This window comes from Aphelocoma coerulescens, assembly GCF_041296385.1.
Source record: "Aphelocoma coerulescens isolate FSJ_1873_10779 chromosome Z unlocalized genomic scaffold, UR_Acoe_1.0 ChrZ, whole genome shotgun sequence".
Taxonomy (NCBI): domain Eukaryota; kingdom Metazoa; phylum Chordata; class Aves; order Passeriformes; family Corvidae; genus Aphelocoma; species Aphelocoma coerulescens.
Genome location: NW_027184085.1, coordinates 62,853,062 through 62,872,192, shown reverse-complemented (window position 1 = coordinate 62,872,192; position 19,131 = coordinate 62,853,062). Strand labels below are relative to the sequence as shown.

Here is a 19,131-nt window from a genome sequence, read left to right as displayed (position 1 = left end):
TTACTGAGCCCTTTCTCCCAGAGTTGCATCTTTAGGCCTTAGTTCTGATGGAGGAAAGGAAATCAATTCCACTGAGAAGAGTATCTATAAAGTATTGAAATCAATAAATTGGTAAGACCTATACAACCATAAATGTAGTTGTAGTGTGCAGGAGTGTGCAGGAACAGGCTTTGAACTGTAAAGCTGGAAATGTAGCAGGCCACTTTGAGACCATCCTGATGACGTAAAAGGCCTGTAAAATATGTCTAGAGAATTGCCCAGATTAAAAGTTTGCAAAATGGCTCCATGCTACCTCTTTTTTAGTGCAAGGCATGTGTCAGGGAAGAAAAGAGGGAAATAGCTGAAATGTGTTGCTCTGTGGTTGTTCTTCATGCCTGTTGGATGAACCAGTGGGTTCTGGTACACACAAACGTGAAGAGCTACCCGAATTTGTCCTTCACACCAGAGATGTTCCTGGATGCATCAGGAATAACAAGTGTAAAATGGAACTGAAAATACTTGATTTTTAACTCTTTTCAGCAATCTGATTAAAATTAAATTACTTATTTGCTGCTTAATACCTCTCCTCTATTAAATTTTAAAGCACTGAAAAGTAAAACAAAACCCAAACACGAAACCTCCTCTTGAATCCCTGGGCAGTTTTGCTTATACTCTATGGCTGCTTTTCCAAACACATTTAGTGCATACCCCTTTTTAGTGTACTGGAAACTCTGCTTTTCATTTAGTGGTGTGTTTATCATTTGGCTAAGAACCTTTCAAGACTGCAAAGCTATGGTGAGAAGTGATCAGTGGTGATAAAGTAAAATTTAAAACACTGGCAATGTTGGTGTTTTCTTGCAGAGCTCTAGGTGAAGATAATCAAGATTTTCAAAATGCTGTGCTTAAAGTTAACCACATGACTATACAGCTAACATTTGAATAACACTGGCCTGATAACTGTAAAAAGTTATCAGAGTCTTCAAGTTGTTCCCTGCTCAGAAATTTTGAAACTCATACATTATCGTGGTCTTCATTAGGGACTGACTAACCATATATTGTGTAAAAGCTTTTCAAAATTTTGGCTTATGATTGCTGGTTTACTATCCTAAAAAACTAAAATCAGGTTATGCAGGCTACTGAGTCAGCCAATAAGAAAATAGGATTTGATGACTGGACAAAGAAGCTTATTTTAAAAGTTGAGATTGGCTATCAGAATATGATAGAGCTAAAGCAGAGTATAAATACAGAATTAAAATTCTCATTCAATTCTATCAACAGTGGTTGAGTAAGGCTGATCTGTATATTAAATTTTTTAGGGAGAAATTAATCTAAAAAAAAAAAGAAATAAGCCAGAATAAAAGTGAACCATGTGTCTTAAAAGGTATATAACAGTAACATAAAAATGAAGAGTGCACTGATAACTGAAATTTAGAATAATGCTCTTCCCAGCTATGGCTTCACACTAAAACCAGTGTGTGGTCCAGATATTTCATTTACAGATATTCCAGCTGTAAATAAAAGGTGTAAAACAGCAGCACTTTTCAGAATTCACAGAGCCCAAATAAATGCTAGAGTCCTACCTGGGGTCTTGAAATTTCTCAGCTGAGATGGAGTGTCACAGATTTCCAAGATCCAATCACCTGCTGCTTTTTCACTCCAGCAGTGAGTAGTCATAAACTCCCAGTTTTTGAATCCTTCCATGGAATGATCAAATAGCCTAAAACAAATCATGACATTATTTCAATGAAAACTTCTTTTCCTGGGAAGCTGTGCCTCCAAGTGTGCAAACTCTTGAATAATATAATAATCAGCCAGTTCGTTCATCTGTACCTTTACAAACATTATTCATTATGGTTTTCTCACATGCATTTCAAGCACATTCAACCGTTTTTTGTTGCTTGATGGAAGAGAGTCTTTACATGCCATCATGTTTTTATAATGAAAAAGAGAATGGCAAGCAAATCCATTGCAAAAATACCAGAATTTCTAATACTATTTAATAGGATTTGTGGGTCTTGGAAAAACTATATATAATACAGAATTTCACTGCTTTAATAGCATGATGTAAATAAATACAAATAATTTGTAAGCTGGAAAATTTCAGCAACATTTATTCTTGGCTTTTGATTGGAAAACTTGAAAGTATTAAACCAAATAAAAATGATGACATTTAAGACAATTGTGATTTAATACATGTCACTTCTTGTGAGGAAGTAATACGTAACTGAGACATTGGCCTCAATCCTTGAACAACCAAGGTATTGCCTGCCCTCTTCAAACATTTAACGGAACTCAGTTTGGGTAAAACTGAAAGACTAATGGCATCTGATGGTTTCATCTAACCAGTACCATTACCCTAATTTCATTACCTAGGTTGTGAGTGCAAACATTAGAACGTAGGCCTGGATGATGATAATTTCGAGTATAGGGAGACCCATTTCAGGTACTGTAATGTGATTGTGATCCCATAGGAGAAGGGGAAGGAGGACCCTTCCTGGCCAGGGATTAGACACAAGAGAATTTGCACTTTTATTCTGTGTTCACAGTGTGCTGCTTGGTACCCCAAAACTATTGATGAGAAGAGCACTCTAAGAAGGACTGTTGCCTCCAATAAAATCAAATGGCTCAACTTCTAAAAATACATATATAACTATACATTCACATATATGTATTTTTATATATTTGTATATATATACACACAGAGATATGTATGCACGTTAATTTATACATACATGTATATACATATATATGTGTGTGTAGTATTTATCATTATTTTAATTTGGTCTTTATGTGTGAAAATTCCAGTGGTAATAGCTGTGCTTAAATATTTTTAAAAAACAAGAATCTCTACAGCAGAAAATCCAACAGATTGAAAATGCTTGTCTGTAAAAGAGAGAAAAACCTAGCATTAGACAACAGAAATGTTATATTTGAATTCACGTGAATCTGTTCCTTTCTAAGCTAATTTCAAGATTAATTCTCAAAAGGCTGTGAAGTTCAGCAAATATTGGGAAAACAAGATACTTGTGTAGGTACATTCCTGCCACACTGGGTAGGAATAAAATGCCATAGTTCTTGCTGGAAGCTTTGGTCAGTCAGAGGCATGAAGTCAGGTACTCTGTGTCCTACACTTCTTGCAATAGAAACTGTATGGACCTACATGATTGGTGCACTTTGTATCAGTATATTATGAAAATCAAAACCTGATTTTCATGCTCTCATTTCAAACATAGAATCACAGAACCATAGAGTATCCTGAGCTGGCAAGGATCATCAAAATCCACCTCCTGGTGCTACACAGGAAAGCCCCAAGAATTACACCATGTCTCCAAGAGCACTGTTCAAACAATCCTCAACTCTGTCAGGCTTGGTGCTGTGACCACTTCCCTGGGGAGCCTGTTCCAGTGCCCAACCACACTTGGATGAAGAACCTTTTCCTAATATGCAGCTTAACTCCCCTTCAGGAGTTAACTTCAGGCCATTCCCTCAGATCCTGTCACTGGTCACCAGAGAGGAGGTTAGTGCCTGCCCCTCTGCTTCCCCTCACAAGGAAGATGTAGACTGTGATGAGGTCTCCCCTCAGCATCCTCCAGGCTGAATATGACAAGTGACCTCAGCTGCTCCATGTACGGCTTTCCCTTCAGACCCCTCCCCATCTTTGCAACCTCCTTTGGACACTCTCTAATAACTTTATAACCTTCTTACATTGCAGTGCCCAAAAGCGTCCCCAGCACTGGAGGTGAGGCTGCCCCAGTGCAGAGCACAGCGGGACAATCCCCTCCCTTGCCCAGCTGGCGATGCTGGGCCTGAGGCACCCCAGGACACGCTTGACCCCTTCCTGACACGCTGGCCATGGAACTGCTGACTCAAGTTCAACTTGCCATTCAATTTGTGCTACCTTCTTCCATTTTAAATGAATGCCTATAATAGTAGTCTAATTTAATAGCACTTATAAATTTAAATATACATTGGGATTCATTTTCACTGATAATTGTGTGAGATTTTCTTCTGATACGGTTCTGTGTTTCTGTGTGTGTGCCTATAAGTGTATATGTAGACATATTTTGGCAGCAGAATGGGCCTGTTTCACGTCACTGTTAAATCAGTTGTGTGAATATAGCAGATCTCACAAATGCATGGCACATGCCATTTACTGAAATGTTAGAAATTACTACACAGTTATTATCCAGAATTTGCATGCAAGTATGTTCAATTTAAGTAATGTAGGTTACTTCCAACTGTTACTCAAATTGCCCTACTGTTGTTTTCTGATAGCTAATGCATTACTTTCTAAACACCCTGTCAATGCAACAAGGCAGCAGTATTTCTCTTTGCTATTATAGCAACTAAATTATATACCATTATATAAGTACTGTGCAATTATAAATTCTGTATTCACTGAGCTTCTATTCATACACATTAGAAACATGAACTGCTGTTTATTTTTACTGTAATTAGTCTGATATTTTCCATAGTACTTTTTGAATAACTAGGTTTGTCTCATTTTGAAACTTTAAATTGTTGTCAGACTTCCATTTTAATAATTCTTTTAAGTAATTTTGGGTGGAAGAGACAAAAACCCCACATATTGTTTCAATAAAAAGACCTTTACCTAAAATATGCTGTGACTGGAATTGTAAGCTCCCATCCATGGAAATGGGTAAGATCTGATAATATTATTTCTGAGAAAATTGAACAGTTTTTTTAAAGAATACTTCTTTGGGAAAGATTTGAATTTTATAAAATAAGGCCTAAATTGGAATCTTTGAATGTATGAACTGTGTTTCCACAAAAGATTCTACAAACAAAAAGCTACAGACAGGTCAGAAGAACAGTGAAAACATACTGACTCTGAGGCTATCTGTGTATGTATTTTGGACATACAAAATGGTCCATGTACTTTTGCTTTGCTTTGTTTATGCACTAAACTTTCAAATCAAAGAACCTATGAGGCAATACATGGATTTCACTTTAAGTGGTGTTAAATAAATGAATGAAATTATCAAATGTTCACCTGTACTTTCCTGATTCAGAAAGAAATACATAGTATCATTTAAGGAGCATGCAGCCACTCCAGAATTTAATTCTGTAATTTGTCAAAATTCGTATCAAATACACACTTATCACACAGATTATCATGTACTAATAAAGTTTGGTGCACCATCTGATGACTTACTAGCTGACTATTACAGATTATTATAGACTAAAATACTTAAACAAGATTATTAGAATAATCTGGTAGTTTTAATGACCATGATCATATACCTGTACTCACAAACATAACATGCTTTTAAACACCAAAGTGATTAACAACATTTGAATTTTTAAAACTTATTTGTTAACATAACCACAACAGAATTCCAGTTCTGTTGCTCAATTACTCAGGGGACCTTTCTTAGAAACAAAACACTCAACATGGGGTGGATGTGACTGAATGATTGACTATATAATTATAAGCTGCTGCTTACAATGAATAGTATTACATTTGAAAAAAATTGCTCTTCTCTTCTGAGAAGTTTCATGACATACTTATCACATACTATATGTATGTCTATATAAGAATATATGTTTCACAGTGTAGAATAAAATACTTATTTTCTTAAAACAAATTCAAGAGTCTTAGTCTCTTCCACTGCCATCACTTCAGCCTAAAAATTGTGTTACCTTTCTCTTCAACAATATAATTTAAAGTGGAAGTATTAATCTGTAATCAAACTTAAGACCTAGAGGAAGGCAATTAGTTGCTTTCTAATAGTGTTAAAAAACCCAACAAACAAGTGTTTCAGCTTTTTAAGGAAAGAATCTTTAAATTCCTAAAAGCTTGGAAAAATTTCTTTCAATTTTCAGTTTCATATGCGAAAAGGCAGTGAATGTAGGGGATTTGTTTAGCAACACCAGCACCAGCTGTCATGAACAATAAAAAGTAAATGCATAAAAGGAGCTTCTTTTTAGTTATCAAGATTCTTTTTTTCAGCTGAGAAGGTGCAGCTGCACCTGATGACAGCAATGGTTGCATACTGAACTCAATGCATTAAAAGCCTGGAAACTCTGCACTAGCTCGTGGCTATGGCTGCAGTGGAGTAGCTGGCAAGAGATAGGAATTTTCTTCTCCTACAGCAGCAGTCTTTGTTATGATGTGCTCCAGCACGCTAAATTGGCAGCCTCACAGGCAAGTGGTCCTTGCCCAGAAGTCTGCATGGCCACAAGTCTTCAAGTGTGCTTATGGTTTGAAGAGACTACACAGTGCCTTCCCAAGCTGCGTACCTGGAAGTGCTTTGGTCAACTATTCTCCTTAAAGCAGCTCTTCTCCACAGGGTCGAATCATCAGCTCCCTGTGAGATGTAGCCCCTGAGAAACTGCAGACAGCTCAAACTGACTTAACCAAAGCTTCAGCCAGACCCTACTGCCCACCTGCACTGAAGTATTTGGAAAAAAAGAAATGGTCAGAGAACACACTAGGTATTTCAGTAGCTTTTTAACCTACATGTGGAAGATCACTTAAAATTTCTGGATGTGGAGCTAAAGAAGACATATTTAAAGTATACGCATACGCACCTTTTTTTTTTGCATTTCCATGATACATCTGGTTATCACAGTTAGTTTTATGATATCTCTGAACTATCATGATAAAGTTGTTTGGAGTAACATGAACAACAGCATACAATGCCTGCCAGACAGAAATAGTGTCTAGTACTGCAACCATCATCTTTAAAAGTGGAGAGCTTGTCCCCAGTGACTACACATATCCACAGTAAATGATCCATCATTACTGGCACACATGTCAGGCTGAGGAGCTCCACACACTCCACTGGTCAGCCAGCTGCTCTGTAGTGGGATACCTATTCATCAACCCCCCAAAAGAAAAAGAAAATGGAAAAAAAAGAAAAAAAAGATACAGCCAGTATGAATGAAACAAAACACAGCAAGTATGATTTGGGAAAAACAGTTTTCCAAGAATTGTTTCACCCTGTAGACACAGTACAAGTGTAGGATTATTGTTTGCTCATTGTGGATTTAAGATTACTACCACCTCAGAGACCTTTTCAGTGAGAGCCAGCATGAAGGTTGGCCCTTAATTTTCATCGTAATAGGATACATAAAATGTTGCTTTTGTTTAATATTAGAGTATAACATGTAAGCTGCAGAAAAGATGGATGCCTAGAAAATAAAGTTTTCCTCTACTTCAGATCACCAAGGTCTTTTATGAAGCAAACAAGTGATTAAGATTAGATAAGAATAACTTTGTTTTGGTCTAAGAGTTTTCGGCAGAGGATGGTATTATTAAAATTTACTGATTGTCTAAGGTTTCATGATAGGAAAAAGATGGCCATGAAAATACTTTCTTTTGTTACTGAAGAGAAGTATTATTAATACCAGGGCCATATAAGCTTATGAAGCTAGTGGCCTGGAAAGTTGCCACCATGTGGCTGAAATATTTCAGTTACGCGGTTCAAATGGCAACAGCTGCTTTAAATTTAAAGGGCAAAAATTAAATAAGCCATGACTTCAGTGGGAGACAAATGAGCCCTAAGTTTGCTTCTCCTACCCCCTTTGTATTTAGCTTCTCCTCCACAGCCTGCCTGTACTGAATGTTTGTTAGAACTGACCTTGGTATGTCTCAAAAAACACTCAGAAACCCATGCTGCCAAATCCGCTGGCCAATTGTTTTTGAAAAGGGGATACTGTTCCCCTTTGGACTTAAATCTAGCCTCATCCTCACACCAGCCAATACTCTCCCAGCCTGTATTTTCCTCTGCTGCAGCACATCCAATGTAATCATGTTTAGTACTTTCCAAACAACAAAGCAGATGTTCCCTGTAATGCAGATTTTGAAGAATGCACGTAAGGCTTAAACCAGTGACAGTGTAATCCACCAAATGCCTGCAAAGGAATCCACATTGCCTCTGACTAACAAGTTTTCTTACTGAAGTCATTTTAGGGGATGCCAACATTAAGGATAAAATATGCAGAAAAAAGGCCAAATATTGCCTTGAGGGACCTACTTGTCAATGCACCAGAAATTACGCACAATGACTTTTCTTCCAGAATTGGTGGAGAATTGCACATGTAAAATATACCTTTTGCACTTAAAAACATTTTACCAGCAAACTGCTTCAAATTAAACCCAGATGAGTAAATGTAAAGCAATGAGGTTTTCCCTGGGTTCAGTAAAAACAGCTGGTACTGCTGCTATTAATCCTGTACATGTGCATTAAAAAGTCTTGTATGTCTGAGAAAAACATCTCAGTCAGTAGCAATGTACAACAGCCTCTGGGCCCTTTGCCTATAGCATAAAAACCAGACTATTTGCTGCCAATGTGTGTATGCACGTATGCCAAATGCATGTATGCTTACAGCTGAATGCATTTATTCACTGATATTCAGTATTATTGATACTTTAAAAATCAAAAGCCTCATAACTAGTATTTCGTACTAGTGAATAACAACAATCCTACTTCAAGTTTTGCTTTACAACATGATGCTAAAACATATACATCAACAACACACAGCATACTACTAATTTCAGGAAATTACTTCCTCTAAGCTGTGTAACTCTTACAGCAAAGACAAATAAAATAAGCCTTGAAACACCATTTTGGAAAGTATTGTGTTCATATCCATCACTTTACCCTAAGAAAGGGCTCGTGAAGGTTCTAGGTAATTCAGACCTAGAATTTGCAATATACATTTATCCCTAACATTAGTAGCCCAGAGCTGTTTGTTTCAGTCCAGTGTGATGGCAAGTCAGTATATCTCTGAAGTTTGCGTGGGAAGGGAATTTCTGGTGAGACTCTATGAGCTCTGTCATGAATAATTTGTTTTCTGGAAGTGCTAAAACCGGAAAAGACCTTTCAGGTTTCTTTTTCTGTTTAGTCTTCTGATACTATCAGATAAGAAAGAGCTGAACATCCCCTTATTTTAATATGTATATTTACATTCCCTTTCTCTACTGCAAGTAGAGAAAGTAATTACCTTGTAAGGTGCAGGGGTTACAGAGAGACTGATTGAATTGAATTTTGTACCTATTCCATGCACCAGTCATCACCAGAGGTGAACTGTGAATATTGGAATGTATTTCCCACTTGCTGTGAGTCAGCTGCAACACATGAAAGCCTAGAGCCAAAAGTTAGCTGTGTGAAGACCACTGGGTTTACACAAGATTGTTTTGTTTGGATACCTAGTTGGATGACTTTCAGTTTTTTTTCATTTTGCACCAAGGAAGAACTACTGCATGAAAATGGAAGAGAAAACTAAAGAGGGATTTCTTCAAACAGAAAACAAAAGCCTGTTTCATAACTAGTAAGAGAAACCTGCCTCACACTGGTTAGCAGAGGACAAATTCTTTGCTCAGTGTAGTAGTGCAGCAGGGAGATATAGATGTGTGTGCCTATGTGCTTTATCAGCAACCTATGACAGCACTTGCAATGAAACACAGGAGATATTCTAGAGGACCCCAAAATTCCAGGACAACTTTCTCTCCATTTGGTGAATTACTTATACAGCTTAAAGAGTATTTTCAGTTTACCTTTTCTTTTAAAATAACATAATCTCTAATGAAAATGTGTATTCACACTTCAATCGGAACCAAGTCTATTTGAGCTCCACCTGTCTCCAAAACAGGCTTTTTGTTTCCTTTTGGATGAGGAAGTATGGACAAAAAGCAGTCTGGAAAGCAGGCCACTCCCAATTCATTAAAAGCCCTGAGGAGCAGGACTAGGGATATTAACTTTTGTGAAGACTTAAGCATGATGGCAGAAGAGTTCTCACAATACAGGTTTGATACATGGCAGTTTTTGCAGTTTCTGACACATAACATCAGCTAACATCAACTTTTCTATGGGAGCCATGCTCTATGTCTAGCAGAATGGCAGTCATCTAAATCAAGTCACCAAGAAAAAAGAATTATCTATCATATTATAGTCCCATCAGGAAGATTTCTAGCCAGCTGGAGAAGTATACAAGCATTTCTTACGGTAAATGTAACTTATTTTCACATTTGGAACTGGGGTAAAGTTTGGAAAGGTTTCTGATGTTTCTTAGGGCCATAACCATCTCTGGTAGGAGGCAGTGTTCTTGACCCTGGATTTAGCGAGATTTACATGGGAAAGACTGCCAGTGTTTTCTTTGAAGAAAATTTCTGCTAGTAGACCAGGGAAATAGAAACATCACTGAGAAGTCTTTCAGTTTGCTAATGATTCAGTCCACTTACCAGGGACATAGATTGCACTAGTGTTGGCAATGACACACTGGACAAAGACATACTTGTCTGAGTTCAGTCAGGAGAAAAAAAACACAATTTGATGCACTGTGACAGTTCCTCCAAAAACATAACATAGAGGTGACAGGATGAGGAAGAAGATTGATCTTTCTTAGTAGTTGTGGTTAAAATGGCTGGACATTTGAAAGCAAGTATCCATCACTGCACTGATGGCTAACTTTTAAAAATTTTTGAAGGCGATGGCTAACTTTTAAAAACTTTAATTTGCAATTTACAAGTGAACCCTTTCATTTCAAGCGCCAGTGCTACTTTTCAGTGTTCTCCCACTATAAGCCTTTCATGGATTGAGTATGTTTACTTTGAAAAAAAGGACTTGGAAAGATGTAACATCAGGGGCCTAAAAAAAATAGTAGCAAAGATACACAATTCTATCTGATTTTCACTGCTATCAAGAAAAAAAAAAGGATAAGAAAGGAGAAAAATAAAAAATAAGTGGCAATAGCATGTAGAAACACTTCCATTCAGCTTCCTTATGAACACTGAGCCTGTTACTATTTTCTTCACATTTTCCAGCTATCTAATAAATGGTGAGCCACACAAGAACCATTGAAATTGACTAATCTTTGTCGTGGAGTTCAACAGTTTTAACACTACTCTTCTACTGAGATTGTCATATTTGAGTTAATTTGTACTTTGCTCTGCCCATCTCTCTAAGAAAAAATAATTAGCCTGTGTCTTCTAGCAACCCTGCTGTAAGGGCTTGACTGCTCTTTGCTGACACGAACATCTCGATGCAGGCTCTGCATGCTGACTGTACTGTGAAATTGGGTTGTCATACTATACCTGTTGGCCAAGAGCTGTGACCTAGTTCCAGAAGGAGAGGTTAGGTAAATTGCCAAGTCTCCACGTCGAGGGTGAGTAATAGTGATACGCACAACAACATGCTCCAAGTAGATCACATGGTGGTTAGGATTATCTGAACAGCCAGTGGCTTTGTAAATTGAACGGACAACGCTGTCAGGTCGTATTGTTCTATAATAGAAGCGTAGTAAACAACATCAGCATTTCTTGCTTTTTGTGTAAAATACACACCCCCATCTTTTTTGCTAAACAGAGAATGACAGTGTTGGACAACTGAGAAGTCAGTAGTCTATCATCACTAGTTTTAAAATGTGCTTCCTAGCTGAAAATACCACTACAGGGTAATTATTTTACTGCAGATAATGGCTAATGGCAACTGCCTGGGTTTCTGCTAAGCATATACACAAGGTAAAATAGGAATAAGCCTTTGGGACAGAGCATTATTGTGGATTAGTGGCCAGCTGAGAATTGCTGAGATTGTCATGGGATCACAGCTGGTTGCTAAACCCCAGGAAATGCCTGGCATAGCTGGTTCTTGCTTACGTAACAGCAAGTATTACATGTTAACTACCAAAAGGCCCCTGACTCAGCTGGTTTAAATTGGCATGACATCCTTGCAGACTATAACAGTTATAGATCAAGCCTGTCAAATATAATTATCAACAATAATCATAATGCTTTGGAAGTGTGCCTTAAGATTGATGCTGTCTCTATATCCACAGAGTACACATATCAGAATTTTGCTTTTAAGCCTGGTTCTATAGAGACCCTTTCTTAGCAAGTGAAAAGCAGTTTAGCCTTGGCCTCTGAACTAGAGACTCTCCTAAGACTTTGAGAGACACAATATCATACAGTATTGAAAGCATATTTGCTTGTTACTTCCTGGACTGGTAAGTCTGTAGCCTTCTTGCAAACTTGACTGAAATGCATTCAACCAAACATTCTTCTTCTTTGATGCATCATCTATATAAAAATCCATCATTACCCAGCCTGGCCTGTTTTATACCTTCACCTTCTGCGACGTTCTTTAAACTAGGGCTTTTTCTCATGCACTACTGGGACCAATGTTTACAGGCAAATGACCTGACATCTGCAAATGCGACAGAGATCCCTGGTATGGCTTTAAAAAGGATACATTATATACAATGCAAGGGAGGGGTAAATTATACCCAATTTCTTTCCATAAGTTTATGCCAGCAAGGGTTTTGGTAGCGGGTATTACTTGATTTGCCGATCTGTGTTCTCCACACACACATGCTGCGGAGGCACCGTTGTCCACTTTTCTGCTTCTGTCACCATTGCTTCAGCATCCATCAGTCCAAATCCATAAAGGTGGCTCACTGCAAGGTATAAATAGAATGTATACAGTCATAGCATAAACCCTTGGGTTTCATTACAGACTAATTCCAGAGTGTAACATCCTAACAGGAGTTACTTCTTTTCTCTTCTTCCTTACTTTCATTCAAAGCTCCAAAATCTCATTGCCAGGAACAATAATGATTATATCTAATTTGTTCAACAAATCTGTTCACTGCTTTATTACAGAAGTGGCATGAGGTGCTACCTACATTGCCCTACCATGAGAACTACAGAATGCCAGGGACTAAAATTGCCTCTGACTGCCCTTTGTCCATGTGCCTTAATTTAGCTCACCTCTCTTGTATGACCAGGGGCTGAGCATAACGAATGAGAGGAAGGTTACTTCCACTACTCAAATACCAAACACATGCATGGCTATTCATGGAAGGTAACTGAGATAATAAATTTAAGAAGGAACAGAGCATTTTGTAACTGTTGTATTCTCTGAACTTCCCTGAGTGTACGCAGCATGTGGATGCTTTCCTGTTCCTGTATACAATATGCTTCCCATTGGCCAACCAACCAGACAGATCCACCATCTCCCTAAAGCTGTCTGCATGATGAGGGTGAAAAGCACTTACTGAATCAGCTGTGTGTTTTTGGTTTCTGTTCTAATCAAAACAGACTTGCAAAAGGGTTTTGATGAACTGGAAGAGTTGCTAGCCATGATAGTGTGACAAATTGCTGCTCTTGATAAAGTTCTGACAGCAGAAGGTGAAAGAAAAAAGCTTCCAAAGGGAGGAATTTAGATTGCAAATATTAGTAAATCAGTTTTTCTTGCTACCACAGACAATGCCACCAGGAAATCCACAGAAGTAAGTGCTATTTTAACCGGCTATGCAACAAAGCACAGTGTAAGTCCTTCCAGCTGAACTTTGTAGAAGAACTTTGTTTGTGAAAGCAATCTCTATTCATTGCCAAACCAAAATTCAAAGGATTCTACCCGAAAAAACCCCAACCGTCTCAAACAAATACAGTCCAACACATAAAAACAATCAGCGCCTAAGGATCTCATCTTCCAAATATGGTGGTATATAATACTGTCTGAAACTGCCAGCTGAAAAGGACTCTTCAATGAAGAATACAGCAAGGTGTAGTGACTATGTAATGGACTGGTTTTCTTCCCATATCCTTCCCCTTGAGCCCCAAACCAAAGTGCACATAACACGGAAACATTCCTTTGGAGGCAACTACATGCATCTCTTCTGCCAAATAGGCAAGCACTGTGTTCCAAAATGAAACTAAAATATATGAAAATAATTAAATTCAGCCCTCCTTCAGCCTTCTGAATTCTCTTTTATGTATTCGAAAAACAAACGGAAAGAGATGTCCTATTTCTATATGAGGGTGGAGCAGACAGAAGGAAGACAAGGAAAAATTAGATGAAGAAACATTTTGCATTGTGAAGAAGATTCCTGTGATGGAAATGTCCTTAGTGTTAGATGTCATCTTGCAAATACTGCATCTGATAATGAGTGCATATTTATCTGTGAAGACAGACGTGTGTTCTTACACCAAAATTTTAATTAATAATCCTTCTGTCTGCTCTGAAGGAGCAGGAGGAACAAGAGTCTTAACTCACATGGTCTGTAACTGCACACAGTTACTCTGTATAGTACATTCAAAGAGCGAGGGATTAAATTTTCATGAATGGAAATTTTTTGCAGCTAACCCATGGAAATTGCATGTTTAATTCCTGACAGTTAGCAACTTATGTTGAATGAGAGCTCAAGATGTCCAGTTTTAAAATGCTGTGTGTTCAACCCACCTACTGAGCTCAAAGAGCCAAATTTCTCCTCACCTCACCTTTTCCTAACCAGAAATAAGGGCAGAAAAGCACGTAACATTGCCACCACCAGCCAGTAACCTTCAGATGGAAACTCATGTGACTTTTAAGCTATTTACCCCTAGAATTTTTTTCCCTAGTATGCACATTAAAAATGCAAATAAAATCTATAAAGTGAACTTTCTATCCTTTCTACCCTAACAATTACTTGGAAGACAGAATTTTGGAGAAATTTCATTCCAGGAGAAAAAATTACCACTGAAGGTTATGTGGTTGTTTTAATTGTTCATGATTCAATGTTTTAAATCTCTTGAGATTTTAAATCTCTTGAGAGCAGCAGTGTAGTGAGAAGTTCTGCACCTCATGGGGTTTTTTTCACAGTTGAAACAGAAATACCTTTTTTCCTTGAAAGGCCTTCCAATTGAAATAAAAACCTCCTGACAGACAGGGGTACTCTTAAATCCTGCCATGTGGACCGACATTTGGCTGTCCAAAACGTTTCCAATTCAAAGCCCTTGATCCAGTGGGTTGGTTAGCAGCTGAAGGTACCAGTAGAGGCCCATAGTTTTCAAAGACTAAATTACAGCAGTTTAGGAAAGAATCACAGAGTTAAACAACGTAGTTGTGTCTTAGAGAAGAAAACAGATTTTGCTGTCTACTACCTTCAAATTGTGCTCCTCCATCTGTGTACATCCTAGTACTCCTGTGAGCTATATGCAAAGGTGCCTATGCCTAAGGTTAAAAATTACCTGATGGTCTTACATGGAACTATAAATGTCTTCTGGGAAACACCTGGAACTGCCACTGATTTGTGTGCAGAAGATGCTGAGTTGACTTTGCTAACCCAGATTAATCAAAAGCACTATCTGAACAGTAATGATGACTGCAGAGTGAGATAAGCTGACTGCAAGTGCAAAATGCCTCCAGACCTCGCACCTGCCCACTTAGACGCTCTACATTCTCACTGCTGTGAATTGCTACTGGGCTCAGTTGTTGCTAGGAATCATTAAGCATGTCAGAGCTGTTTCATAAAAATGTATTTGTCTTTCACAAACAAAATATGAATATGAGGTTGGTACAACGTAAGCTGGTGGCTGAGGAGTAGACTGTTGCTGTTATTCAGCTTGAAGGGCTGGAAAATGGGATCTCCTTATGTGACCAAGGTGCCCTTTGATAGAGCTGTCTTGAATTCTCTCTCCACTCAGGCAGCAATGCTAACTGATCATTTATGTATCTGCAAAATCACAGGCATACACAGAGCCTTACAGATGGAGGGCGTGTTTCAGAGAAAAACGTGCCTCCAACAACATGAATCTTTTTACCAATAAAGAAAACAACATTTCGCAGTGCTAAAGTCCATTTATTTACCCCTGGTGCAATTCCTTCATTAGTGCACCATGAAAACAAAGCCTTCTGAGCTGCTGGAGAGACTTCCCCAGCTTTTTCATAATCTCCTTGTTTTTGTCTGAAATTGCTATTGAAAATCCAATAACTTTCTAATTTACATATAGAGAGTATGCAAAGCTACCTTCAAATCTAAAGTTAAAATGTATATGCCATTTGACTTGACTATGAGAAATATGAATGGCTGGTGTTGATAAATCATAACAGAGAAAAATGCAGACTTCAGAAAAATTGGGCCCAGACACTGAAAACACAACATTTCCAGTGTAGCGAAACTTGATTTGTTAGGCTGCAGTTTCATTGCCTATCATCAAGATGTCTCATCAGTAACTTACATGCTAAGCCTTTCCTTGCTATTTCACTCCTCTGTCAAAAGCCATGCATAACATTTTCTCCTGACTGTATTTTTGGCCTTTTAGATATCGTATTCTATGTACTGTCAAAGCAGCATTTGAAATACGAATATTTTGTATACACATATCAAATGCTAAATCAGGAGAGAAATGGTAACAATTTCAGTGTGACAAATGAGGAACATGCAGCTTCCTCAACTAGATTAATCTGTTTGATATGTGAACTATTATGTTCTGTCCATTTATGCTACTACAGGATCTTGATCCAAAATGAGATTGACAGAATAGGAGTCTAAAATGTCCATTAATACTATGGTTTTCTTAAACGTTGCTTAGCAGGTCTAGAATACATGAGCCTCTTGAGTTACTCTCATCCCACAAATACTTTCAACCGACCAACACCAATCTTTTACATTTGACATTTTAATTGCACATGGAATGAACAAATTCTATAATGCTTTAACAATTCCATATTGCTTTTCTGTCATTTGCTTAGTATATTGAAATGTTTCAACAAGGAAAACAATTGTCTAACAAGAATTAAATGGACAAAAAGGGGAGAAATGTTATAATGGCATGGTTTAAATGATTTTGTTTTGTCATGTCCTATCTAAGAGAACACTGATTTTGAATAATAATTCGTTTCAGCCATATTCCTATTTCATGTCAACTTATGACCAGTAATCTGTGATAACTGAGTGTGATTTCTGCAACACATTACTGCTTTACAAACCAATAACACAAACATGCAAGAATGTGCTTTTTCCTTCTTGCTTTTAAAACCAACTCCCTCATGGTTTTCAAATTAAGTGCATTATTTGTGTTTTTGTATTTTACACAGAACAATCCCTCAATTTTTGTACTTAAAACCAAATGAAACAGCAAACTAAGTCTTTCCTCCCCAAAGAATTCCCTGAAATCCAGGAATTTTTAAAGACTCAGTATGGATGCAGGAAGACTGAGTTCTTACACTTGTCACCACACTAGAGAAGGTTGTGAAAAACAGAAAGTTGCCCAACAGATTTGTCTTAAAAGTGGCAGCTACAAAGATATACAATGAGAATCTGAAGGGCCTTCATATCATAGAATCGGAGAAGCACAGAATGATTTGGGTTGGAAGAGACCTTTAAAGCTCATCTGACCTCCCTGCTATGAGCAGGGACACCTTCCACTACACCAGGCTGCTGAAAGCCCTGTCCAACCTGGCCTTGAGGCACTTCCAGGGATAAGGCATCCACTGCTTCTCTGGGCAACCTGTTCCAGTGCCTCACCATCCAAATCATATAATCACAGAACCATAAAATGTTAAGGGGCAGGAAAGAACCTTAAAGATCAACTAGTTCCAACACCCCCTGCTGTGGGCAGGGACATCTCCCACTCAGGTTGCTCAAAGCCTTACCCAACCTGGTTTTGAACATTTATGGGGTTGGGCATCCACAACCTCCCTGGGCAACCTGTTCCAGCATCTCACCACCCTCACAGTAAAGAATCTTTTCTAAATATCTAATCTAAATTTCCCCTCTTTCAATTTGCTCCCATTACGCCTTGTCCTATCACTATAGATACTGATGAAGTGCCTCTATGGCTTTCCTGTAGGTCCCCTTCAGATAGTACAAGATTGCTATGAGGTTTCCACATAACCTTCTCTACTCCAGGCTGAACAGCCACAATTTCTCAGACTGACTTCGCAGGGAAGATGCTCCAGTCCTCTTACCAATTTATCGCCCTCCTCCGGACTTGCTCCAACAGCTCCATGTCCTTCTTATGTCGGGGATTGTATGTAGCACTCCAGGTAGGATCTCACCACAGCAGAGCAGAGGGGCAGAATCATGTCCTTCAACCTGCTGGCCCCTCTCCTTTAGATGCAGCCAAGGATTGGGGTGGCTTGCTGGGCTGCAAGTGAACACTGCTGGCCCATGTTGAGTTTTTCATCAACCATCACCCCCAAATCCTTCTCCACAGGGTTGCTCTCAACCACTTCTCTGCCCAACCTGTGGGTGTGTCTCGGATTGCCACAATTCAGGTGTAAAGACTTTGCTTTGTTGAACTCCAAGAGGTTCACACAAACCCCTCTCTCAAACCCATCAAGGTCCCTCTGGATAGCATCCCTTCCCTCCAGTGTGTTGACTGTACCACACTGCTTGGTGTTGTCAGCAAATTTGAGGAGGGTGCACTCGATGGCACTGTCCATGTCATCAACAAAGATGCTGAACAGTATCTGTCCCAGTACTGACAGATGAGGGACACCACTCATCACTGGTTTCCATGTGGACAGTGCACCATTGACCACAACTCGTGTGTGGCCATTTAGCTAGTTTTTCACCCACCAAGTAGCTCATCCATCAAATACATGTCTCTTCAATTTGAAGACCAGGATGTTGAAAGGTACAATGTTAAACACTTTGCACAAGTCCAGGTAGATGGTGTCAGTTGCTCTGCCCCTACCCATCAATCCTGTAGGCCCATCATAGAAGGTCACCAAATTTGTCAGGCATGATTTCCCCCTTGTAAAGCCATGTTGGCTGTTACCAAGTACCCTGTATAAAAATGTCCTTCATTATGTGCAGTCTAAATCTATCCTCATTCAATTTAAAACTTTTGCCCCATGTCTTGTCACTACAAACCTTCATAAAAAGTTTCTTTCTGTCTTTCTTCTAAGCCCCTTTTATATCAAAAGGCTGCAATAACTTCTCACTGGAGGCTTCTTTTCTTCAGGCTGAACAACCGTACCTCTCCTTGCCTTTCTTCATAGAAGAGGTGCTCCAGGCCTTTCAACATTTTCATAGCCAGAAAGGTGCTAACACAGTACTTAAAAAATTGCTTATACTGAGCTTCCAGTTATGTCTATGTCTATTTCTGATTTTTGCATTAGTACCAATAATTTCTTCAGTAATATACTAACCATGGCTTTACCTGATAATAGATTTGACAAAAAAAGACGAGGCTTCTGGATTTTACATTTTTTTCTTTCTGCCAAAAAGTTCCTATTAGTTGATAAAATAAAACACAGACTGTCCAGAAACACTAGCAAGATAGCTAGTAGAAAGTAAACCTCCAGCAGCCAGTATACCTTTGTGAGTAGCTTGTATGCAACTCTTACAATGCTATGAGGCTTTGCAGTAATTTAAAAAATAGCCTTAGAACACACCATCTTAAAACATTGAGAAATT

The 19,131-nt window shown here is 38.5% G+C and overlaps 1 protein-coding gene across 3 annotated transcripts in view; it reads right to left on the bottom strand.

The window, feature by feature from the left end:
• The window catches only part of PCSK5 (proprotein convertase subtilisin/kexin type 5), a 228,352-nt gene that overhangs the window by 67,514 nt on the left and 141,707 nt on the right, over positions 1-19,131 (bottom strand). For all 3 annotated transcript variants that reach the window (XM_069000752.1, XM_069000754.1, XM_069000753.1), the window contains exons 11-13: positions 12,282-12,399; positions 11,042-11,230; positions 1,560-1,696 (exon numbers count right to left, since the gene is read on the bottom strand). In XM_069000752.1, the coding sequence (XP_068856853.1) occupies positions 1,560-1,696; positions 11,042-11,230; positions 12,282-12,399 (444 nt within the window). The remainder of the gene's footprint in view (positions 1-1,559; positions 1,697-11,041; positions 11,231-12,281; positions 12,400-19,131) is intronic.